Source organism: Nelumbo lutea, chromosome 7, assembly GCF_056320005.1.
Source record: "Nelumbo lutea isolate HS-2025 chromosome 7, American lotus-T2T, whole genome shotgun sequence".
NCBI classification, from domain to species: domain Eukaryota; kingdom Viridiplantae; phylum Streptophyta; class Magnoliopsida; order Proteales; family Nelumbonaceae; genus Nelumbo; species Nelumbo lutea.
The window spans coordinates 57,883,598-57,902,520 of NC_142690.1; the positions used below are offsets into that span (position 1 = coordinate 57,883,598).

The 18,923-nt window shown below is 37.1% G+C and overlaps 2 protein-coding genes and 1 long non-coding RNA gene across 5 annotated transcripts in view; all 3 read right to left on the reverse strand.

Moving 5' to 3' along the window:
• The window catches only part of CYP97B3 (cytochrome P450, family 97, subfamily B, polypeptide 3), a 113,905-nt gene extending 113,409 nt beyond the window's left edge, over positions 1-496 (reverse strand). For 2 of the 3 annotated variants that reach the window (XM_088954648.1, XM_088954647.1), the window contains exon 1: positions 188-495. In XM_088954648.1, coding sequence (XP_088810774.1) covers positions 188-336 — 149 coding nt within the window. In that variant the 5' untranslated portion in view covers positions 337-495. Of the gene's footprint in view, positions 1-187 lie in introns of all 3 variants that reach the window. The other variant, XM_088954646.1, reaches the window with a different exon arrangement.
• A 5,355-nt stretch (positions 497-5,851) lies between these two features.
• LOC148846539 (uncharacterized) lies at positions 5,852-15,224 on the reverse strand. The gene is made up of 3 exons (XR_016101909.1): positions 14,697-15,224; positions 7,662-13,673; positions 5,852-6,379 (listed from the first exon to the last, which is right to left on the reverse strand). It is a non-coding gene; the product is annotated as an uncharacterized LOC148846539 (long non-coding RNA).
• Positions 15,225-17,826: 2,602 nt separating this feature from the next.
• LOC148846540 (serine protease inhibitor, Kazal-type family protein) lies at positions 17,827-18,710 on the reverse strand. Its single transcript, XM_088955628.1, has one exon. It carries the CDS (start codon positions 18,403-18,405, stop codon positions 18,004-18,006), a length of 402 nt encoding a protein of 133 aa, XP_088811754.1. The 5' UTR covers positions 18,406-18,710; the 3' UTR covers positions 17,827-18,003.
• Positions 18,711-18,923: the final 213 nt, after the last annotated feature.

Consider the following 18,923-nt stretch of genomic DNA (forward strand, 5'->3'; position numbering starts at 1 on the left):
ACACAAAAACCAACCAGGATTCCGTATTACCATTTTCAGTTTTTTAACTATTTTATATAGTTAATTATTTCTTCTGTTGCATCGGAGACAAGATAAAATCTGCATCTAGTCTGAACAGATGGGCATAATCAAAGACAAACCAAGTTAAGTTAGAAAAAAAAAAATGGAGATAACATTTAGCACCCACCTAATCCGAGACCCTTTTCTCTGAAAAGTGCATGGAGGAGAAATAGTGAAGTACAGATTTTCAGATTTTGAGGTACACATGAACGAAACATCACTCCTTTGAAAACTGCCATTAACGACCGCTGGGAGCTGCACCAGAGTAGTGGCCATTTCCGAGTGAACAGAAGCCAAGATTCCAGTGTGCTATATCTGTCGATAGTGGTGCAACGTGTATACACATTGGTAGTGCTTCAGTTAACAACACCCACACCCCATTGATCGTTGTGGGACGGTGAGAATTGACAATCTTGGGGTCCACGGGAGTGGAACGGGACTGTATATTGAACTGGGCCGCGTATTTATCCAGTAAAATCCCATCAAAGTGGTGTTGTCTTGTCGTAAGGTTGGGAAAAAAAATAGTGGCCAACGCCAAAAAGCGCACCGAAAAAGATAAGTCGCAACGTGGAGAAAAATGATTGCTTGAAATTTCGTAATTGTGTTTGTTTGATGGAATTGTGTTTGTTTGGTACTTTGATGATATAATAACTTTCAAGAATAGTCACAACTTTGTGAGCATAATCGATAATCACCCAACAAATATTCTGACGGTTGTCTAAAAATCTGTTTTAAACAAAAAATATTTTCAAGGGTAAGTTGTGAATATATATGTAAGGCCAATTTCGATCTAAAAAATTTAATCCAATTAAATTCTATTATTTATTTTAAATATTTTCAAGGGTAAACAATTAGCTTTGTTCATTTAATCTAATTGATTTACTTTCTTTACTCAATTAATTTAATTATTGATTTAATTGTTTAATTTACTTAATTATCTTAATTAGTATAACTTAGTTAATTTAATTAATTAACTTAATTAAATAAAATGAAAACTTTTGGATCATTTAATTAACCTAATTAACTTTATTAAATTGACTAATTTTTAAACTTTAGGGTCAAAAGTGATCTTTTATTCAAACTTCAACAGTGCCAAATAACATTGTCTAACAGATCTGTCAATACCATTTCAAATGCTATTTGTTTCTACTTATGTTGGCTTTTCTCCAAAATTTGCGGTGGAAAATGGTTATTTATATTCTTTAGGCTCAGTTTGGTAAGAGTATGAATACAAATATATACACTCTAAATGTATGCAATTCATATTTGTATTTGTATTTAGAATCAAAATTGGCCTTTTCACAAAGTTCAAGAGTTGTTAAAGCCAAAATCTTGAAATTTTAGAATTGTGTTTGTTTGATGAGATAATAACGTTTAAGAATAGGCACAACTTTGTGATCACAATCGATAATCACTCAATAAATATTCTAAGAATTGTTCAGAAAATTTGTTTGAAATATTTTCAAGGGTGGGTTGGGGGTATAAATGCCAAAGGTGTCAAAAAAAAAAGTTAATTGAATGGTTATTGGGTGTGCTTACTAAGGTTGTGTTTGGTAACAATTGTCATTTTACTTGCAATGTTTTGTGTTGGTCAATACAAAACAACCACTTCCATTAAAAAAATGTATCCATTAGATTAGGTATAGCATTTATAGAAAAAACACTAAATTTGAGGTTAATTTCTAAAGAAACATTAATGGTTCTTTAGAAAACTCAAATTTAGTGTTTCTATAACAATTTGTATTGATCAACTTAAAATATTGCAAGTAGAAGTGACAATGGTGCCAAACACAACCTAAAGTGGTGTTTAGAACGTATTTCTTGAGAGGCATTTCTCATAAAATAGTGTCGCATAGGTATGCCATTTTCTTAGAAAACATTTTTTTGGGTTTTCTATTTAGTATCATTGTTGTTACTACCACATAAGAGTTTTTCAATGTCATGTTTGCAAATTATTGCTAACAATAGTAGAAAAAACAAGAAAACATCAAAAAGGGCATTTTCTCAAACCACACCTTTCCTAATTTCCAAGGTGTGGCCTGGGCAAACGTTTTTTGGAAATTAACTAACCAAACATTAGGCGTTTTCCAAAAAAAAAAAAAAGGATTTCAGACGTGACACCAATGTGGCACCATTTTTCTAAGAAATGACATTGATGCCAAATACCCACCAAATGTTCTAATCTGATCTGCACAGACGTGATGTTCATCTGTAGAAATTAAAGGTTAACTTAAAATTGTGTATCTTGAAACCTATGTGGATTGGTGAAAATACAAAAATGTTCAACAAAAATGGTATACATATGGTTCATAAAAATGTAAAGTTAGTTTTCTTTTGTGTTGATAATTTTGTACTCTTGCCAAATAATTGTTAGTTGTAATAGGTATAACATAAATTCAGAAATTAGAATCTACCATATTTTTACATTAACCAACTTTAACGGCAAAGATCGCATTCATTTTTGGGAGTTGGAATATGCTCACAACCAAAATTGTCCCAACATGCTTCTACCATAGTTTGTCTCCACACATCTCACTATGAGACTAGGACCCACCAAGTCTGCAATGTGTGGACATAGATTATATTGGAATGTGTTGAAACAGTTTTTTTTTTTTGTAAATTAACTTTGGAATGTGTGGACATAGATCATTTTTTGGATGTAAATTAACTTTGCTCTCATTTTGAATGCAAACATGCTTTGAAATCTATATTTACTGCCCTTTTTCAATACACAAATGCATTCTTACCAAATACTAACAAAACTAAGTCATAATGCATATATACACTGAATCAACATTTGCACTCTTCCCAAACAAATTACCCATGTTTGGAAATAATGCAAATGTCAATTCAATTTGTACATTGATCCACTTTTGAGGCTTTTTATAAGAATGCATTTGTGTATTAAAAATAGGGAAGATTCCTAAACCTTGGGGGTTATGTCAAGTCAATCCCTAACTTTAAAACTTGTCTCTACAGTATCCTAAACTTTCAAATTGTGTCTAATAGGTCCCTACTATTAATTGACTAGTCAACACCGTCACATGACATCAGGTGTGCATTAAATAATTTTAAAATGGAAAAATTACACTTTATGATATTTTTCTAACCATTTTACCCATTGTCTCGCCCAAAATTATTACCCTTGGCTACGCGGTCGTTGAAGCGTAGCTTTAGGTGTCGAATCCACAGAGAAGCTTATTAAACCAACAAAAAGAGTTATACTAAGAGTGAATAACCAAGAAAAAATGATTTCTGAAACTAAAAAGAAGAGCAAAATATTTGAATAAAAGTAATGACGATTAAAGGATGAAAAGTAGTTTGTGATGAACAAAGCTTTGAGATTCACTTGATCGATTTGCTTAACTGGTCTCAACTTTGATTCCTATTTATTACTCAATTGCAAGTTTCACATCACAAACAAACAATCATGAAATATAACCTTGAAACTAACGACAATAACAAAAGTATATATTCTGAGATAATTAATTTTCGATGAAAAACCGAATGATCTATTCTTACAAGCTACCCAAGAACGAAAACATCTCAGATTGACAATATTGAAGTCAATGATCAACTCATAAAATAAATCTACTCAATCAATTATTTTTTAAAAAATTGCACATAAAAAAGAGCATGACTAATCTTATATGGAAACTGAAGAATATAACTTCTGGGTTTATCAAAATAATAAAAGAAATCTCTCAATATCAAAATTAAACATTGAAATCTCTCAAGGAATCAAAGTAAAATAACATGTAAAACTCATCGATCAAGATCCTCCCTAGCCTTGTTGAAGCTTTAGCCACGCTTGACATCATTTTCCCCTCTTCTTTTTTGTGAAAGATTGATAAAATAATGCAAATAACCTTTGCAAGTCGTCCCCCTTTTTGGTCAGATTTTTCCCTTTTATTGTACTGACAGGCTCCTCAATCTGCTCAACTCGGATCCGCGTTTTATCCCCCAATTTTTGCTTGGATAGAGATTGATTTAAAGAAAGTTATCAACAGATGAATTGTAGCCCTATCTCTTAGTTATCCATAGCCTCAATAATCATTGAATTTCGACATTTGTAAAGAAAGATATACCCAAAATACCAGACCTTGTTTAGAGTAAAGCGGAAAACGAATCAGCACTCATACTTGGGCCATAGAACTTGGGTTTGTCTTTCTTGGACATATGTTTGGGCTCTCTTCCATTCAATTATTAATTCTCCCAGCATAAAATTGCATAAATAATAAAATTCACATTTATAAAATTATTATAAAAAAATATTACTTTTAAGTTCTTTATTTTACAAATGTCAAGTGTTGAATACACTTTAGATATACATTTTCATGCTTTAGTCACCCATTTTGTCTGAATTTAAAAGAAAGAAAAGGGAAGAAGGGTTATGAAACCAAACAAGTGATCGCCTACTTATAGTTGATCATTAAACGGGAGAGCTTGAACAGGGGAGCAGGAGCTTCAACAATTGATCAATGTCATGTTTCATAACCCTTCTTCCCCTTTCCTTTTAACATTCAAATGAAATGGGTAAAATAGTTAGAAATATCATAAAGGGTAATTTTGCCATTTTGATGTAATACATGGAACCCACGTAAATAAACAACCCAATTAACAATGAATTACTGATATATATTTAATTTTTTTGGTCCTGAATTTTTTTTTTGTGCAAATGGTTGGAGGTTATTATTTAAATTCAAAAAACAGTGTTGATGATTCGGGGGGTGTTCAACAAATTTTTGTTTTTTGATGAGGGCGAATTTGGCCCTCTAATGATATTGTGACACATGGCACCTCGGAACAAATATGTGACACTCGGAACCACTTTGGCAACAACTTGCCTTAGTCAAGTTGATGGTGTCCCACCTGGCGGCCTGGCACAGGCACCGACCTGGCAGCTTGGCCCAAGCGCGACCTGGCACAAGCACAACCTGGTGGCCTGGTACAGGCACCGACCTGGCAGCCTGGCCCAAGCGCAACCTGGCACGTGTGCCGACCTGGCGACTTGCAACACGTGCTCGCCGACGAATTCAACATGCATATCCAAACAATCCCACGATCCTTAGAAGTTGGCCCACGTGCCGAACGATCCGGAGGATGGTCAACGTGCATGGCAGTTACCTCCAGGAATCTCGACCACATAGACAACCTCGCAAAAATCTCGGATATGGTGCGTGAAACCCACGCCAAACAATGCCTATATAAAGGCACCAACCCCAATGGCAAGGAGGCGAGTAAAAAAGTAAGCAAGTAAGCAAATTCTAGCTCTCATACTTTGTGATTTTTAGTTCATAGTCTACTATGAAAGTACTAACTTAAGCATCGGAGCGACCTCGCCAAGTTAGTCACCTCGGGTCCTTTGACATTTAGTTCCTTGCAGGTTCTAAAGAGCAACGGAACTCATCAATCCAGCTCGCCACCTGGTCAACTCGGCACCTGGTCAGCCCAGTACCTCACAAGCAGCTCGGCACCTAGCCTGTCCAACTCAACTCAGCCCGGTAGCCAAAGTTCCCCACTTCGGCTTGAGTCATCGACCACTTGGAAATAGACCAAATGACGAGATACTTAGCCAAAAGATTGGCCATCACCCAAAAAAATGATTAATCATTTTTCAAAAAAAAAATGCATCATCATAAGAACTATATTGTTTTTGTCGAACACCCCCTCAAATGTCAAGTATTCTGTTTTTCTTTAATTAAAACACTCAAGAAAACAATTATAGTGTAACAACATTGTTTTTTTATGAAAACAAAAACAATTTTTACATCCCTAAAATTATATTTGGTCCCCGAACTTTAAAAGATGCCAATTTAGCATCTAAACTTTCAAAATATGTCAATTTAAAACAAAACTGTTAATTAAGTGGCATTTGAAAGGACACAAATACCCTTCAAATATCATCTAATTTTATTTATCAACCATTACAACCACCAATAATCTAACTCCATTAACCATATCCATCGTTCTCATACGCTTGTGAAATGCATCTAATGTTTTCCCATCGCCAATACAGCCTCATCTTCAGATATGACGACTACGTAGTAATCCGACTGTGGCTTAGTTTCTCCATTCAAACTGGCGGCCTTAAGGTCCCAGAAGACATCCACCGCCTTGTCTTCCTCTATGAATCGCTTGGAACCTTGTTTCCTCTAGAAATACCATGGCTTCAGCTCAGCTTTGCAATTGCATTGATTATCTCCCTCAGGTCCTTGGACGGAGATGCAGAGGCTATGGAGTGATAGATTCTTGCACCATGTGATGGTGATCAAATGGTGCTCACTGGCTATTGGGTTGTCCTCCTCATGAAGTGGGACTGACATATAAGAAAGACAAAATAAAATAAAGTGAAAAGGACAAAAAGGGGAAATCAACTAAAAGGGCATTTTGTATTATTTGGCTTGTCTTGCAAGCCAATACGTTTTTTGGCTATAAATGAATTTGGAGCAAGGTTCAAAGTATCGACACGTATCGACTCATATCGATCGATACATATCATTCTGAGAACCCTCCAATACGCCCCTACAGTGGGTGTATGGAGAGTTTGACTGGTTAAGGGTGTGGGGGAGGCCTAAACCGGTCCCCCCTGAACCAGTTGCGAAAAAATAAAAAAATAAAAAGTACCAAAAACTGTATCAATATTTTGAACCTTGATTTGGAGAATTCACTCTCCACTCTCTCAACTTCAACAGCTCTCTAGGAGATAACAGAGAACAAAGAAGGGGTTTTGAAAAGAAGAGTTCGAAAGAATAGGAGATTTACAAGGACTGAAACGAAGAAGACAAATCCATTTTCAACATCTCTTCTTGCTTTCATTGTTGTGTTTCCACCTTCGGTAAGAGATTTCCTATTTATTATTTACTTTGTTGATGTTTTAGTTATTAAAATCCAAGAGTTTTCTTGATGTTCATCATCTAATTCTCATTGGATAGAAAAACATTGTATCACATTTTCATTGTTGATAGTAGATGATTTAGATTTCAGTCCCGTGGTTTTTACCCTCACATTGAGGGGTTTTCCACATAAAAACTTTGTATCTACTACTGTTGCTTATTCTGTTTTTTTGTTATTCAGCATACTTGTTCTTTATTGGCTAAGATATCCCTGATTTGCACAAAGAAAAATATAGGTGATTTTTCCCAACATTGACAACCTTTGTTCTGCATGCAGACAAGAAGACGCTTTGACCGACCCTGGTCACGGCAGAGGCCGGATCATCTATTGGCTTTTACCCAGATGAAAAGCAAGCAGGTATACCAATTGCGTCTTGCATCGTATGCCCAAAATTGTAAGAAAAAACGAACTGTTATATTGGAAAACGGAGATCGATTGGGTATCCACCGAGCTTAATAAGGACAGAAAGAAATGCAAAGCATTAGAGTACTACTGCCAACGGGGATGATCATATGAACAGGATATTCTAATTCACCCTGTTAATTGTTTTATTCTTTTCAGTTAGGGGCCAGACAATCGATTGCAATGCTTTGAAAATTCAGCCGAAATAAAGAAAGCGATAAATATACTAGAGTAAATGGTCATATGAACAGGGTATTCTATTCTAATTCTAATTCATGACCACATTTTGGAGATAAACTGACCTTTTTGATGTCTTTGTCGGTTGCAGGAGCTGTAGGTGATGGATTAGAATTCCTGCTTTCTGATTTTTATTGTCCTTCTATGGAACCTCATGTCGTAGGAATCGCTTCCGAGAATGGAAAAGGTGGTTGCAGCTCATGATGAGCAGGATACGACACATAAATAATTTTGTCAATTTTAAAATATTTAATTCGCACATGTAACACAAACAGCTAACAAATACATCATCACGGCAATACATTCAAGGAATCATCCCATAAGATTTAATGCCAATGATCTGATAGAGTGGAAAACTGTAAGCATGTGGAGCTTGTGGACTCCTTGTAAATGCTTGCCCACAGGAAAGTAGGATCTCTTAATTCTTCCTATTACTGCTTCCAGGGAAGACTTTTGCATTGAACACTCTCTCCTTAATGTTCTTTCCATAGGGACCAACAAATGACAAGAAGTACCGGCTTCCAAATCATACCAATAAAAGTTGAAAACAGAAGGCAGAAAAAGAAGCTAGGTAATATTCACAGAACATGCCACAGAGGACCTCACCGGCTATGTTCTAAGCAACTAGAAACTTGCAAGTGAGAAGACATCAAGTGTGCAAATAGCACATACTACCCATCCACTTTAAGCCCATCAACCAGAAAGAAGCACCAAAAAAGAAACAAAAAAGAAGAGAAGGGGTAGCCGGGACCGGGAGTGAGGGAAGTTATATAGGCATCAACACTTCCTATAAACTAGTCTTTCAATTCATAAATGGAAGACATCAAACATTTTGCAATTACTGCGAGCAAGTATTCTAAAACAACTACTTAAAAAATAAAAAGAATATTATCTCCGGTCATAAGAAATATAATAACACTTGATACAACACATAAAAAATGATATAGATAAAAATCCTCCTTGAGGCAATTGGGTATTGCCTCTGTTGCAATTACCCTAGACGAAAGAAGCATCTTGAGGTGATGTTGAGTCCTGCTAAGTAAGCTGATAACCATTGTGATGCGTTTTGCATAAAACTGAATCTAAAGTGCAACAAGTTAAATGGTCCACCAACATATGCAAATGCAAATTACTGTTACAGTTTGGCATGAACCCAGCTTGGAAATTGGTAAAGTTCTATCAGAAATCAAAGGATGACTCTAATGACATGCAATTTAAGCTAATGCAAAGTATCATGACTGTTTGTCCAACCTGAAATTTGATTGGACTGAATCAAAATATTAAATCAGAAGCCACGATGTATATTCTTATCAAGATTCCAATGTATGGCACTGCCACTACTTGACCTCTTAAAACTATCTTACAAAAAGAACATGAGCTTGGGAGTAAAGAGTTTCAAAGAATGACGTCATGAAAATCCAACCATTCATATCAACACAGTAACTTGCTACTTGGAAATCCAACCTAGTACAATTAGCCTGAGGCTCCAAGTTAGAAGAGAGTGACCAAAATTCAGATTATGCAAGTAATGTCCCCTCTTAACCGTAGGAATTCTGCCTCAAAATTGAACAAAACAAAATGTTGACCCAAAGAAATTTTCAATCCTCAAAGGAGTATATAATTTGCTGCATACATCAAATTGTATATAGTCTTACATACAGCAAAATGTACCTCAAGATCAAATACTATAAATTACAGTCAATCTGACCAAAATTCAGATTATGCAGGACTGTTAACTATAATATCTATATATTGTGGACCTTCATGGTTTATTCATCCTCAAAGAAAACTTCAATTAGATACCAAATTCTTAAAACCTTTAAGAAAATTGAAGCTCCTTAACAGAAATTTTCAATTCAGATTACATTCCTGAATGTGTTGATTGCATCTTTACAGTTTAACTGACAGGGTTCCAATAGAGTGAGAGACAGTTGATTCAATTTTCACCAAGATTAGTATGTGAGAACAAATAACGAAAGAGAATTAACATGAGGAATACTAAGTCAGATATCTATGACATGCATTTTACCTGGAAATCTAAAGCCGAGTTAAATGGTTTGTACACATAGCCATGGTTGTGGCCAAGGCTCCTTAAGACTCAAACATCTAATTCATATTGCAACTACCCATAAAAACAAAAATAAATCATGTAAAGATAAATAAGATGTAAACCAGTCCTCAAAAATAGGTGTAAATTTGAAAAATTAGAGAGAAAAAGGAAGAAGAAAAGTAAGAGCAGCAGTACAAGAGAAGATGGAGAAAATAGGAGGAAGAAGAAGAAAGGTTTGAATATCCTTCCCTTTCTTCTCTAATCCTTTTTATTAAGAATTAATGTTAAAATAATTACAAGTATGCCCTTAAGTGGGCGGCCAGCTAGGCAGTAACATAAAGAGATCAAACAAAAAGAAATAGCAGGCCCATTAGCTAACAAGAAAAAGAAAAAATATTACAAGAGAAGATACTAGGACTCATTCGGCCCAGTCTCTTTACACTCCCCCTCAAGCTGAGCATAGATGTCAATCATGCCCAGCTTGCTTATAAGGTGTGTCATTTTCCCTCTCGGAACTCCCTTGGTCAAGATATCAGCCAACTGTTCGTCTGATGTGATGAATGGCAAACGAACTTCTCCTAAGGAAACTCTTTCCCTTATAAAATGTCCATCAACCTCAATGTGCTTAGTTCTGTCATGTTGAACAGGATTATGTACAATATTGATAGCTGCTTGGTTGTCACAATAGAGCATCATTGGCTTCTCATAGTCAACCCCCAATTCTTTTAAAAGGGATCGTAGCCACAGTAATTCTGACACACCATGTGTGCCATTGCCCTGTATTCTGCTTCAGCTGAGGATCTAGCAACTACAAATTGTTTCTTACTCCTCCATGACACAATGTTCCCAGCGACCAAAGCACAATAACCTGAGGTGGATCTCCTATCATCAATACATCATGCCCAATCAGCATCAGTGAAAACTTCCAGCTTCATGTGTCCATGTTTGGCAAATATAATACATTTCCCTGGAGTACCTTTCAAGTAACACAGAACCCTTTCTACAGCAGCTGAATGAGTATCTCTGGGAGAATGCATAAATTGACTAATAACACTTACTGCATAGGAAATGTTTGGCCGAGTCATGCAAAGATATAACAACTTCCCAAGCAGTCTCTGAAACACCCCCTTATGAGATAAAAAGTCACCATCTGTAGCAAAAAGCTTATGATTGGGATCAATAGGAGTGGATATTGGTTTAGCTCCAAGTTTACCAGTCACAGCAAGGAGGTCAAGGACATATTTACGCCGAGAAATGAAGATACCATCCTTAGATCTAGCAACTTCAATGCCCAAAAAATACTGAAGATCTCCCAAATCCTTGATCTCAAATTCAGAGTTAAGAAATCTTTTGAGTTTACTGACCTCTTGAGTGTCATTACCCGTGACCACAATATCATCAACATAAACTATCAAAAAGGTCACCAGAAAGCCATTTCTCTTCAAGAACAGGGTATGATCAGATTGAGTTTGTGTGTAACCAAAAGAAACAACAACAGCCTTGAACCTCTCAAACCAAGCCCGAGGAGCCTATTTGAGACCATAAATAAATTTCTGCAATTTACACACCTTGCCTTGCATTTTCTTCCCATACACCCCTGTAGGCAAAGACATATAGACATCTTCATGTAGGTCTCCATTCAAGAAGGCATTTTTAACATCAAACTGGTGTAGGGGCCAATCAAAAGTAGCGGCTAGAGATAACAAAACCCGGACTGAGGTCATCTTAGCTACAGGAGCAAATGTCTCAAGATAGTCAATACCATACATCTGAGTGTAGCCTTTAGCAACCAGCCTAGCATTAAACCTCTCAATAGATCCATCAGAGTGATATTTAATGGTAAATACCCATTTACAACCCACTGGTTCCTTCCCTATCAGGAAGAAGCTCAGGATGAACCTTCCAGCAAGTGTCCTTCGTATGCCTCGATTCCTTGCAATATTCACATATCTGCTCTTTTTTCTCAGTAGGACCCTTTGGCTTTATTCCAGCATGTGCAAAGTATTATGTAGGTGGACTCTGTTACTAAACCTGCCGCCTACTCTCCTCACTACTTATCATAGCGTATGCTTGGGAAAGAGTAACCTCATCTTTGGCCAGGATATTTTGCCTAATGATGTCAAACTCAGGGTTGAATCCAGTAAGAAATTCAAACACCCTATTTCTCCACCAATTTCCTATACATTTCAGCATCATCATTCTTACTCTCCCATACAATTGTCTCCATAACATCAATTTCTTGCCATAGGGATTTCAATATAGAGTAGTAGATTGCTACACTCTTCTCCCCCTGTCTTAGGTTTTTCACGTCGCTTTTCAACCTGTAGACTCTGGCTACATTCAACTTCTGTGAATAGGTCTTAGTAACACTGTCCCATATCTCCTTAGCCGAAGACATTCAGAGATAATGCTAATTTATATGAGGTTGCATAGAGTTGACCAACCATCCAATGACAGTATAGTTCTCCTGCATCCATTTCTCAAATTCAGGGTCTATCTCTTCAGGTTTCACTTTACTACCTGTGAGTTACCCGAGTTTTCCTCTACTACAGACATAAATTCTTATAGATTGTGCCCAAGCAAGATAATTTGTCCCATCTATCTTGATTGTGGTCACACCAGTCAAAACGGAATCTACCGAGCCAAGGCCGAAAATCGGCACTTTCTTTAACTCACTTCCTATGGCTCCATTAATAAAACGAAAATCAAAGAACCAGAAATTTGGTCTATATAAACTTACTTGAAGTCAAACCAGAACCTAGATGCTTAAAAACTAAGGTTTTACTCCATCCAACTATTGGGGAGGAAGAGAGAAGATGCAGCCACTCCTACCAGAGCTTCCCAATCTCTTCTAAACCTGAACCGCCCTCCTTTAGGAGTCAAAAGACACCTCCCAAGCACAGAGCGCCACACCCAAAGCTTCACCTTTACCTGTACCTTCGAAAATCTCTAGTCGGCTAGGGTTTTGGGCAACAACAGAACAACACCACTTCTTAGCAATATCCAGCCAGATTTAAACTCTCCAAACCCTCTACCAACTACGCCAGAGATCCTCTGAGCTATAGAGAACCTATCTCTCCATACACTCTCTTAATCTAAGGGTGTATGGGAAAAGAGGAAGAAGAAAAGAAGGAAGAAAGAAACCTGCTCTGATACAAAGATGTAAACCAGTCCTCAAAAATAGGTGTAAATTTGAAAAATTAAAGAGAAAAAGGAAGAAGAAAAGTAAGAGCAGCAGTACAAGAGAAGATGGAGAAAAGAGGAGGAAGAAGAAGAAAGGTTTGAATATCCTTCCCTTTCTTCTCTAATCCTTTTTATTAAGAATTAATGTTAAAATAATTATAAGTATGCCCTTAAGTGGGCCACCCAGCTAGGCAGTAACATAAAGAGTTCAAACAAAAAGAAATAACAGGCCCATTAGCTAACAAGAAAAAGAAAAAATATTACAAGAAAAGATACTAGGACCCATTCGGCCCAGCCTCTTTACAAAATAAATAGGTCCCATTTATCATAGAAGGTTGCCCCTTTCTCCTAGAAAGTAAGTGTGAAGATGGGTTTTGATTTCTAGGTAAAATGATTGACAAAGTAAAGTTGCCTCTTTCCGTAATCATTGTGTGACAGCCTTTTGTGGGTTTTGGATGTTGGGGCAGAAAGTAAATTGCAAAAGCCCAACATTAAGCTTAGATCAAGGACCAAAAACACCAGGGGGACTACTGACGCAGAGAATATCTGTTAATTGCTTTTATAGTTCTATAGACAAAGAGAAATTTTGTTTCTCACAATACATAAACATGTAGATATGTAAACATGTAACCAGTCACAAAGTAAAAGAATCGGAGAAGCAGCACTTATTCATTAGCTTAAAACAAATGTAATACAGATGTAAGTAAGAGTAGACAGAGATGGAGCACTTACCGCCGACGGTTCGATGCAGTAGTGGTCGGAATTGCAGTGGCGAGTGGTGAAGCAAGAAGCTGTGGTTGGAGTTGCAGCGGTGAGCAGAGAAGCAAGGGGCAGCGGCGGTGCTCTGTAAGAGAGGTTGCAATGGTAAAAAAATGGATTTACGTTAGGGTAAACATCATATGCAAAGCATGGGATCAGTCATCATAGCATACAACGGGGTAACGTGTTTTGATCACGAGAAAAACCTAACTGAACATCCTAAACTGTCGTTGTGTGTTTTGAAATGCAATATCTCGTGATCATTCCACGATACTGAACGCCACATTAAACCTACCATCAGTGTGATATGCAATACAGAATCAATAAAAAGACTCTTTTATCCTTGATTTTATTTTTTCAAATTTTCAAGAAAACCGTGAAATTGTATCAATCCGAAACACAAACATAACAACACCAACTCTAAATCTGAAGATATTGTATCATTGTATGAATACTAGAAGATTATACTGTTAACCATGACAGAATGAAAGATATATCGAAAATGCCCTCATGCTGTTCTATATGTTTGACTTTAATAGAAAGATACATAGAACTGAATGTGCTCCTTTCATTGCATATCAGCTTTTCTTGTTACCCAGTTTCAAATAATTCATTGTCCAGCGCACTATTCATGCCCATGAAATAGAACAATATCAATATGGTTGTTGCAATGATTGATCGAACCAAATCCACCCAATGACGGTGCAGATCGATGTCCAGGTTTTTGGCATGCCTAATTATAAGCATATATTGCTGTCTTCTTTGTAACCTATTCATACTGCTATCTTCATCTTTCAAGTATTTATTTTTTCACTAGTGAAAGAAATTGCAATAGATATGACTAACCAAAACCAGCATTTACATAAAATTCATTCAAATTATGTATCTGAAACCAAATTAATCCACTAAAAGCACCATATGAACTGGCATTACAAATGGTAATGTCAAATCGCAAACTATTTTCAGTTTTAATCAGCTATGAAGAACTAAAGCCAAATTTATACAAATGGCTACCGATTTGTGCACATCAATCCTACTTCATGCATCACTCTATCTTATCTAGATGGCTACAGTTTGGGATACAGGAAACACAAAAATACTGTCATACCTTCTTTGCCTCAAGAAGTAGCCCGGAAGATCATCAACGCCTACTTCCTTTTCTTCTGAACCTTGAATATATTACGAAAGGCCAGCCACATGGAAAGGTTGGGTTGGGAGACAACAACCCTGATGAGAAGCAAGGAAGATTCCCTTCCCTGAGAAGGTGAGATCTCAACAGCTCCCCTTTTTTTCTTCTGATACTGATAAAAGCAGTTAATGAAATTCAATATTATGATAAATTGGGTATGTTCAGACTTCAGATTATTGAAAGTTTAAGTGGGTTGGCTTGTATTGGGAAGAATTAATTTGGTTTTCCTGCTATTATGATTTTCATCCTGAAAGATGAAGTGGGTTCTTTGAGTTCATGGTAAGGAACAATTAAAAAAAGAAACAAATTGGCTGTGCATTTTAACATGATATCATCACAAATGGATGGCCATGTTTTAATCCTGACGAACGAAATAGTTTTGCTCATTGTCATGAAAAAAGTAGAGAAAATATAACGAATAAGAGCTAGGCTTGTTCTGATGAAAGAGGAATTAATTTGTTTTTTTCAGGACTGGTGGAGGTACCATGGCCTTTGACTCTTCACAGTTTTCACAAGGATTGCACTCCCAACCAATAATGATTTGGAATAAGTTAGACAGATCAAGGGTGCAGCATGTCAGAAAGGGCTCTGTTGAGAAAATTTAGAAGTTTGGGATATATGAGTCAGTCTTTGTTTCTGTTGAAGAAAGTAACATGTAATGGGAAGCACTCAAGCACTATTGAGTTAAACAGGAGCATTGTCGGGTTATTGAAAAAAATTTAATGGCACACATGATTATGTGCTAATGGCAGTTAAAAATAGTTTGAGCAAGGGAAGGTTTTTGTCTTGCTACATCAGCCAATGACAGAGGTTTAAGTCCTATCACAAAGGTAAGGGGAGGTTTTAGTATTTAGGTGAAATGTCAAGGGAGGTTTAAGTCTTTTACCCTAACAATAATGAGAGAAAACTGAAAAATGGTACCTGAAACCAAAATATTCTTAGCTAATGTTTAAGGACCCTATTTTATTTATTTATTTATTTACTTGAAATATGGTATTGTATTACTGTATATAGGGCAAGGGAGAGCTCTGCCCAAAAATGCTATACAAAAACAGGTCAACAAAAGGGCCCTCTATAAGATAATCTTTACAACTATGAAGCAGAAATTACAAAATCATTATTCGCAAACCACAATAATCTTTTTTTGATAATTGAAAACCATAAATTAAAAATTGAGGTCACACTAGATTATCCACAATAATCTGAGGCCAACTTGAAAACTCCTTGCATGCCTTAGACCAAGAAGCTAACAGCCTTTCCAATTATCCAATTAACCCCTTCTTTTCCTTGGCTACTCCCTTAACCATTCTGCTATTTCTTTCTTGCCAGATCCTCCAACATGTTACAAAAGGAATCAGTTTCCATAGCATAACTCCTTTTTTGCTTATACCACCAGTAGACCAGGCAGATATGAGGGAGCTCAGATCCCTTGGAAACACCCACAGAATTCCAAATAGTTGAATAAAATGCAACCAAATGCTATAGGAAACTTTACAATGAATTAGCAGGTGATGGACTAATTCTTCTTGGAAATTACATAAGCAGCATTGAGTAGGAACCTCCATTTCTTCAGGTATCAAGTGATTCGTAGCAAGAATCCTGTCTAGAATGGCTGTCCACAAGAAGAAAATCACCTTTAGGGATCTTTTGGGTTTCCATATCTACCTCCAACTACTTTGTTTCCAGCTGACTCCGAACTGAGAAGAGTCCTGATTTTTTTTCTTTTTTTTTTTGCAGCCCATACTACCTGATCTTCTGAATCCAAACACAGGTGAGCCTTGTTCATTAATTCCATAAAAGACAAAAGTTCTTGCATCTCCCAATCAAGCACATTTCTCCTCATACAAAGTATCCATTTGCAAATAGAAAAAATAATAATAATAAGGCTGTTCTCATATAAAGTACTCTTTTGCAAAAGCTACTTCTCCTACACAACAACACTTGTTTAAAAGACTATCAGTTACATTGCTACTTCTCTTGTGCTTGTGAATGAAGCAAATTTTGTTATCCCAAGGTGCTTAATCTAGATCTTGTATTGAATGAGATTAATGTTCAGAAAACAAAGACGTCTCACATAAAAGCTTGTGATTAAAAATTCAAGGGATTTGATGCTACACCTTGTCCACCTAGTTATCAACTTCTATCACACCCTTATCATCAGCAATGCTTCACACCCATTTGTGCAAATTCTTGTCTGGAAAAAAAAATACAAATTGAGAGTTGGCTACAAGAAGCCCTTGAATGTTTCATTTTTTTCTCATGAATTTATGGGTGTTGCTCAGCAATGGGTCACTGCTGTCAAGTTCTGCTTGCGTTGAATTGGAAGGATAGAAGAAATGCAATAGAAGACTAAAATATCAAAAGATGAGTATTTAGAAGAAGTCTATTATATACACTTGAACATAAATTAAGTTTCCATTAGATGGCTACTAAGTATCACTTTATGTTTAAAACTCAAGATTCAAGACTCGGAAGATATAGAAATATTTTACTTGTGTTGAGTCAGGGATAGAAATAGAATTTAGTAATCCGAGCTCTTCATACGCAGCCAAAAAAATTAAAAAAAAAAAAGAAAAGAAAAGAAAACCTAGCTCTTCATCATTTTATTATTTCCCAATGACATTTGAATCCTCATAATCATGAGATCAAATTGGCGCCCCACAGCACCTCCCACCCGTGTATTGGGAATGTCTCCCCATCATAAATGCGGGAAATGTTCCCAATGCACGTTGAGATGTGCATGTGGGGCGCCAATGTGATCTCCATAATCAGCATCTGAACTCGATCAATTCCCGGTTGTTAATAGACTATCGAAATATGGTAATTTTTTCCTGGAATATCAAAATGCCCTAATTCCGATCCCTCATTAATAGCTAGGAACAGCCCCTTTTAATAGTGGAGTGGTGCTCTGAAATATTTTTTTTAGGTTTTAGTAATTTTAATTTCATCACTTCGGCATGGATTAAGTGAGGGTTCATTGTCATTCAAGAAAAATGGCCTACAAGAAAGAATTATATTCATGAATAAAGATACATGTAAGCAGACAATAAAAAAGAATGGGACTAGTTTTATTTCCAAAAAAGAATCATGAGAAGAAACAATGATTGTACAAATCTCTCTTACATACAAGAACGCACATGTAGCAGAATCCAACGCAAGCCGGGAAGGCTTTAACGAAGAACAATTATAAAGAATACGAAATACTGGTCATCAGTCGGATCCCCCATCAGAAAAGCCCGAACAACACTGAAAACCCTAGAACGATAAGCCAGACAATGTGAACTAGCAGTAGCGCCTGACCGGACACGGGCCCGCTGCCTCCATTTCCGACCTCGCAAAACCCTAACTTAGCGACCCGCGTGCCGGCACACATAGCATCCGCGCAGCCACACCAGTAGGTAACGCCGTCTTCGCCGCAGACCGGATCTGTTCGGAAACAATTGACGGGACAAGAAGGAGGGCTCGACCCCGCGCACAGATCATCTGCGTGCACTGCATCGTCGGATGGTAAGCGAATCGCCGATGAATCAAGTTCGGATCGTACGAGCGAAGAACATAGGCCAAAGACGAAGAAGACGAGGAAGGAGATTAGAAAGAACGGGGAGGAAGGTGAGGAAGTCGCCGGCATGGACACGAGGACGGCGAGCTCGACAGAAGCTCGCCTTTTTCCCCGGAGATACAAAGAGAGAAAAATACTCGGTAAGTCCTTCGGTCTTCAACGAAGAAAATTATGAGAGAGAGAGAGAGAGAGAGAGAGAGAGACCTAAAATCGGTGGTCTGAAGCGTGGTAGGAAGGAGGAGAAAAAGACGATGAGTCCTTCGGTTTTCAACGAAGAAAATTATGAGAGAGAAATAGAGAGAGAGAGAGAGAGAGAGAGAGCTGAAGCGTAGGAGGAAAGACGGAGAAGCGGTGGATTGTTCGATGTTTCTGGTAGACGGTTTCAGAGGCTTCTTTTCTTTCAAAGGAGGGCGGAGTGGGACAGGTCAACGATTCGGTGGACGGGTGGAATTAGATCAACCACCAAACATCGAATTCGCGTCGGCGCCCAACAGCACATCTCAACCGTTTATTGGGAGCACCTCCCACAACGAGTGCGGGAGATGTTCCCAATGCACGCAGAGATGTGCATGTGGGGCGCACTCTAT

Coding starts and splice junctions, on each gene's coding strand:
- LOC148846540 (XM_088955628.1), bottom strand. CDS start 18,405: ATGCCGGCGACTTCCTCACCTTCCTCCCCGTTCTTTCTAATCTCCTTC.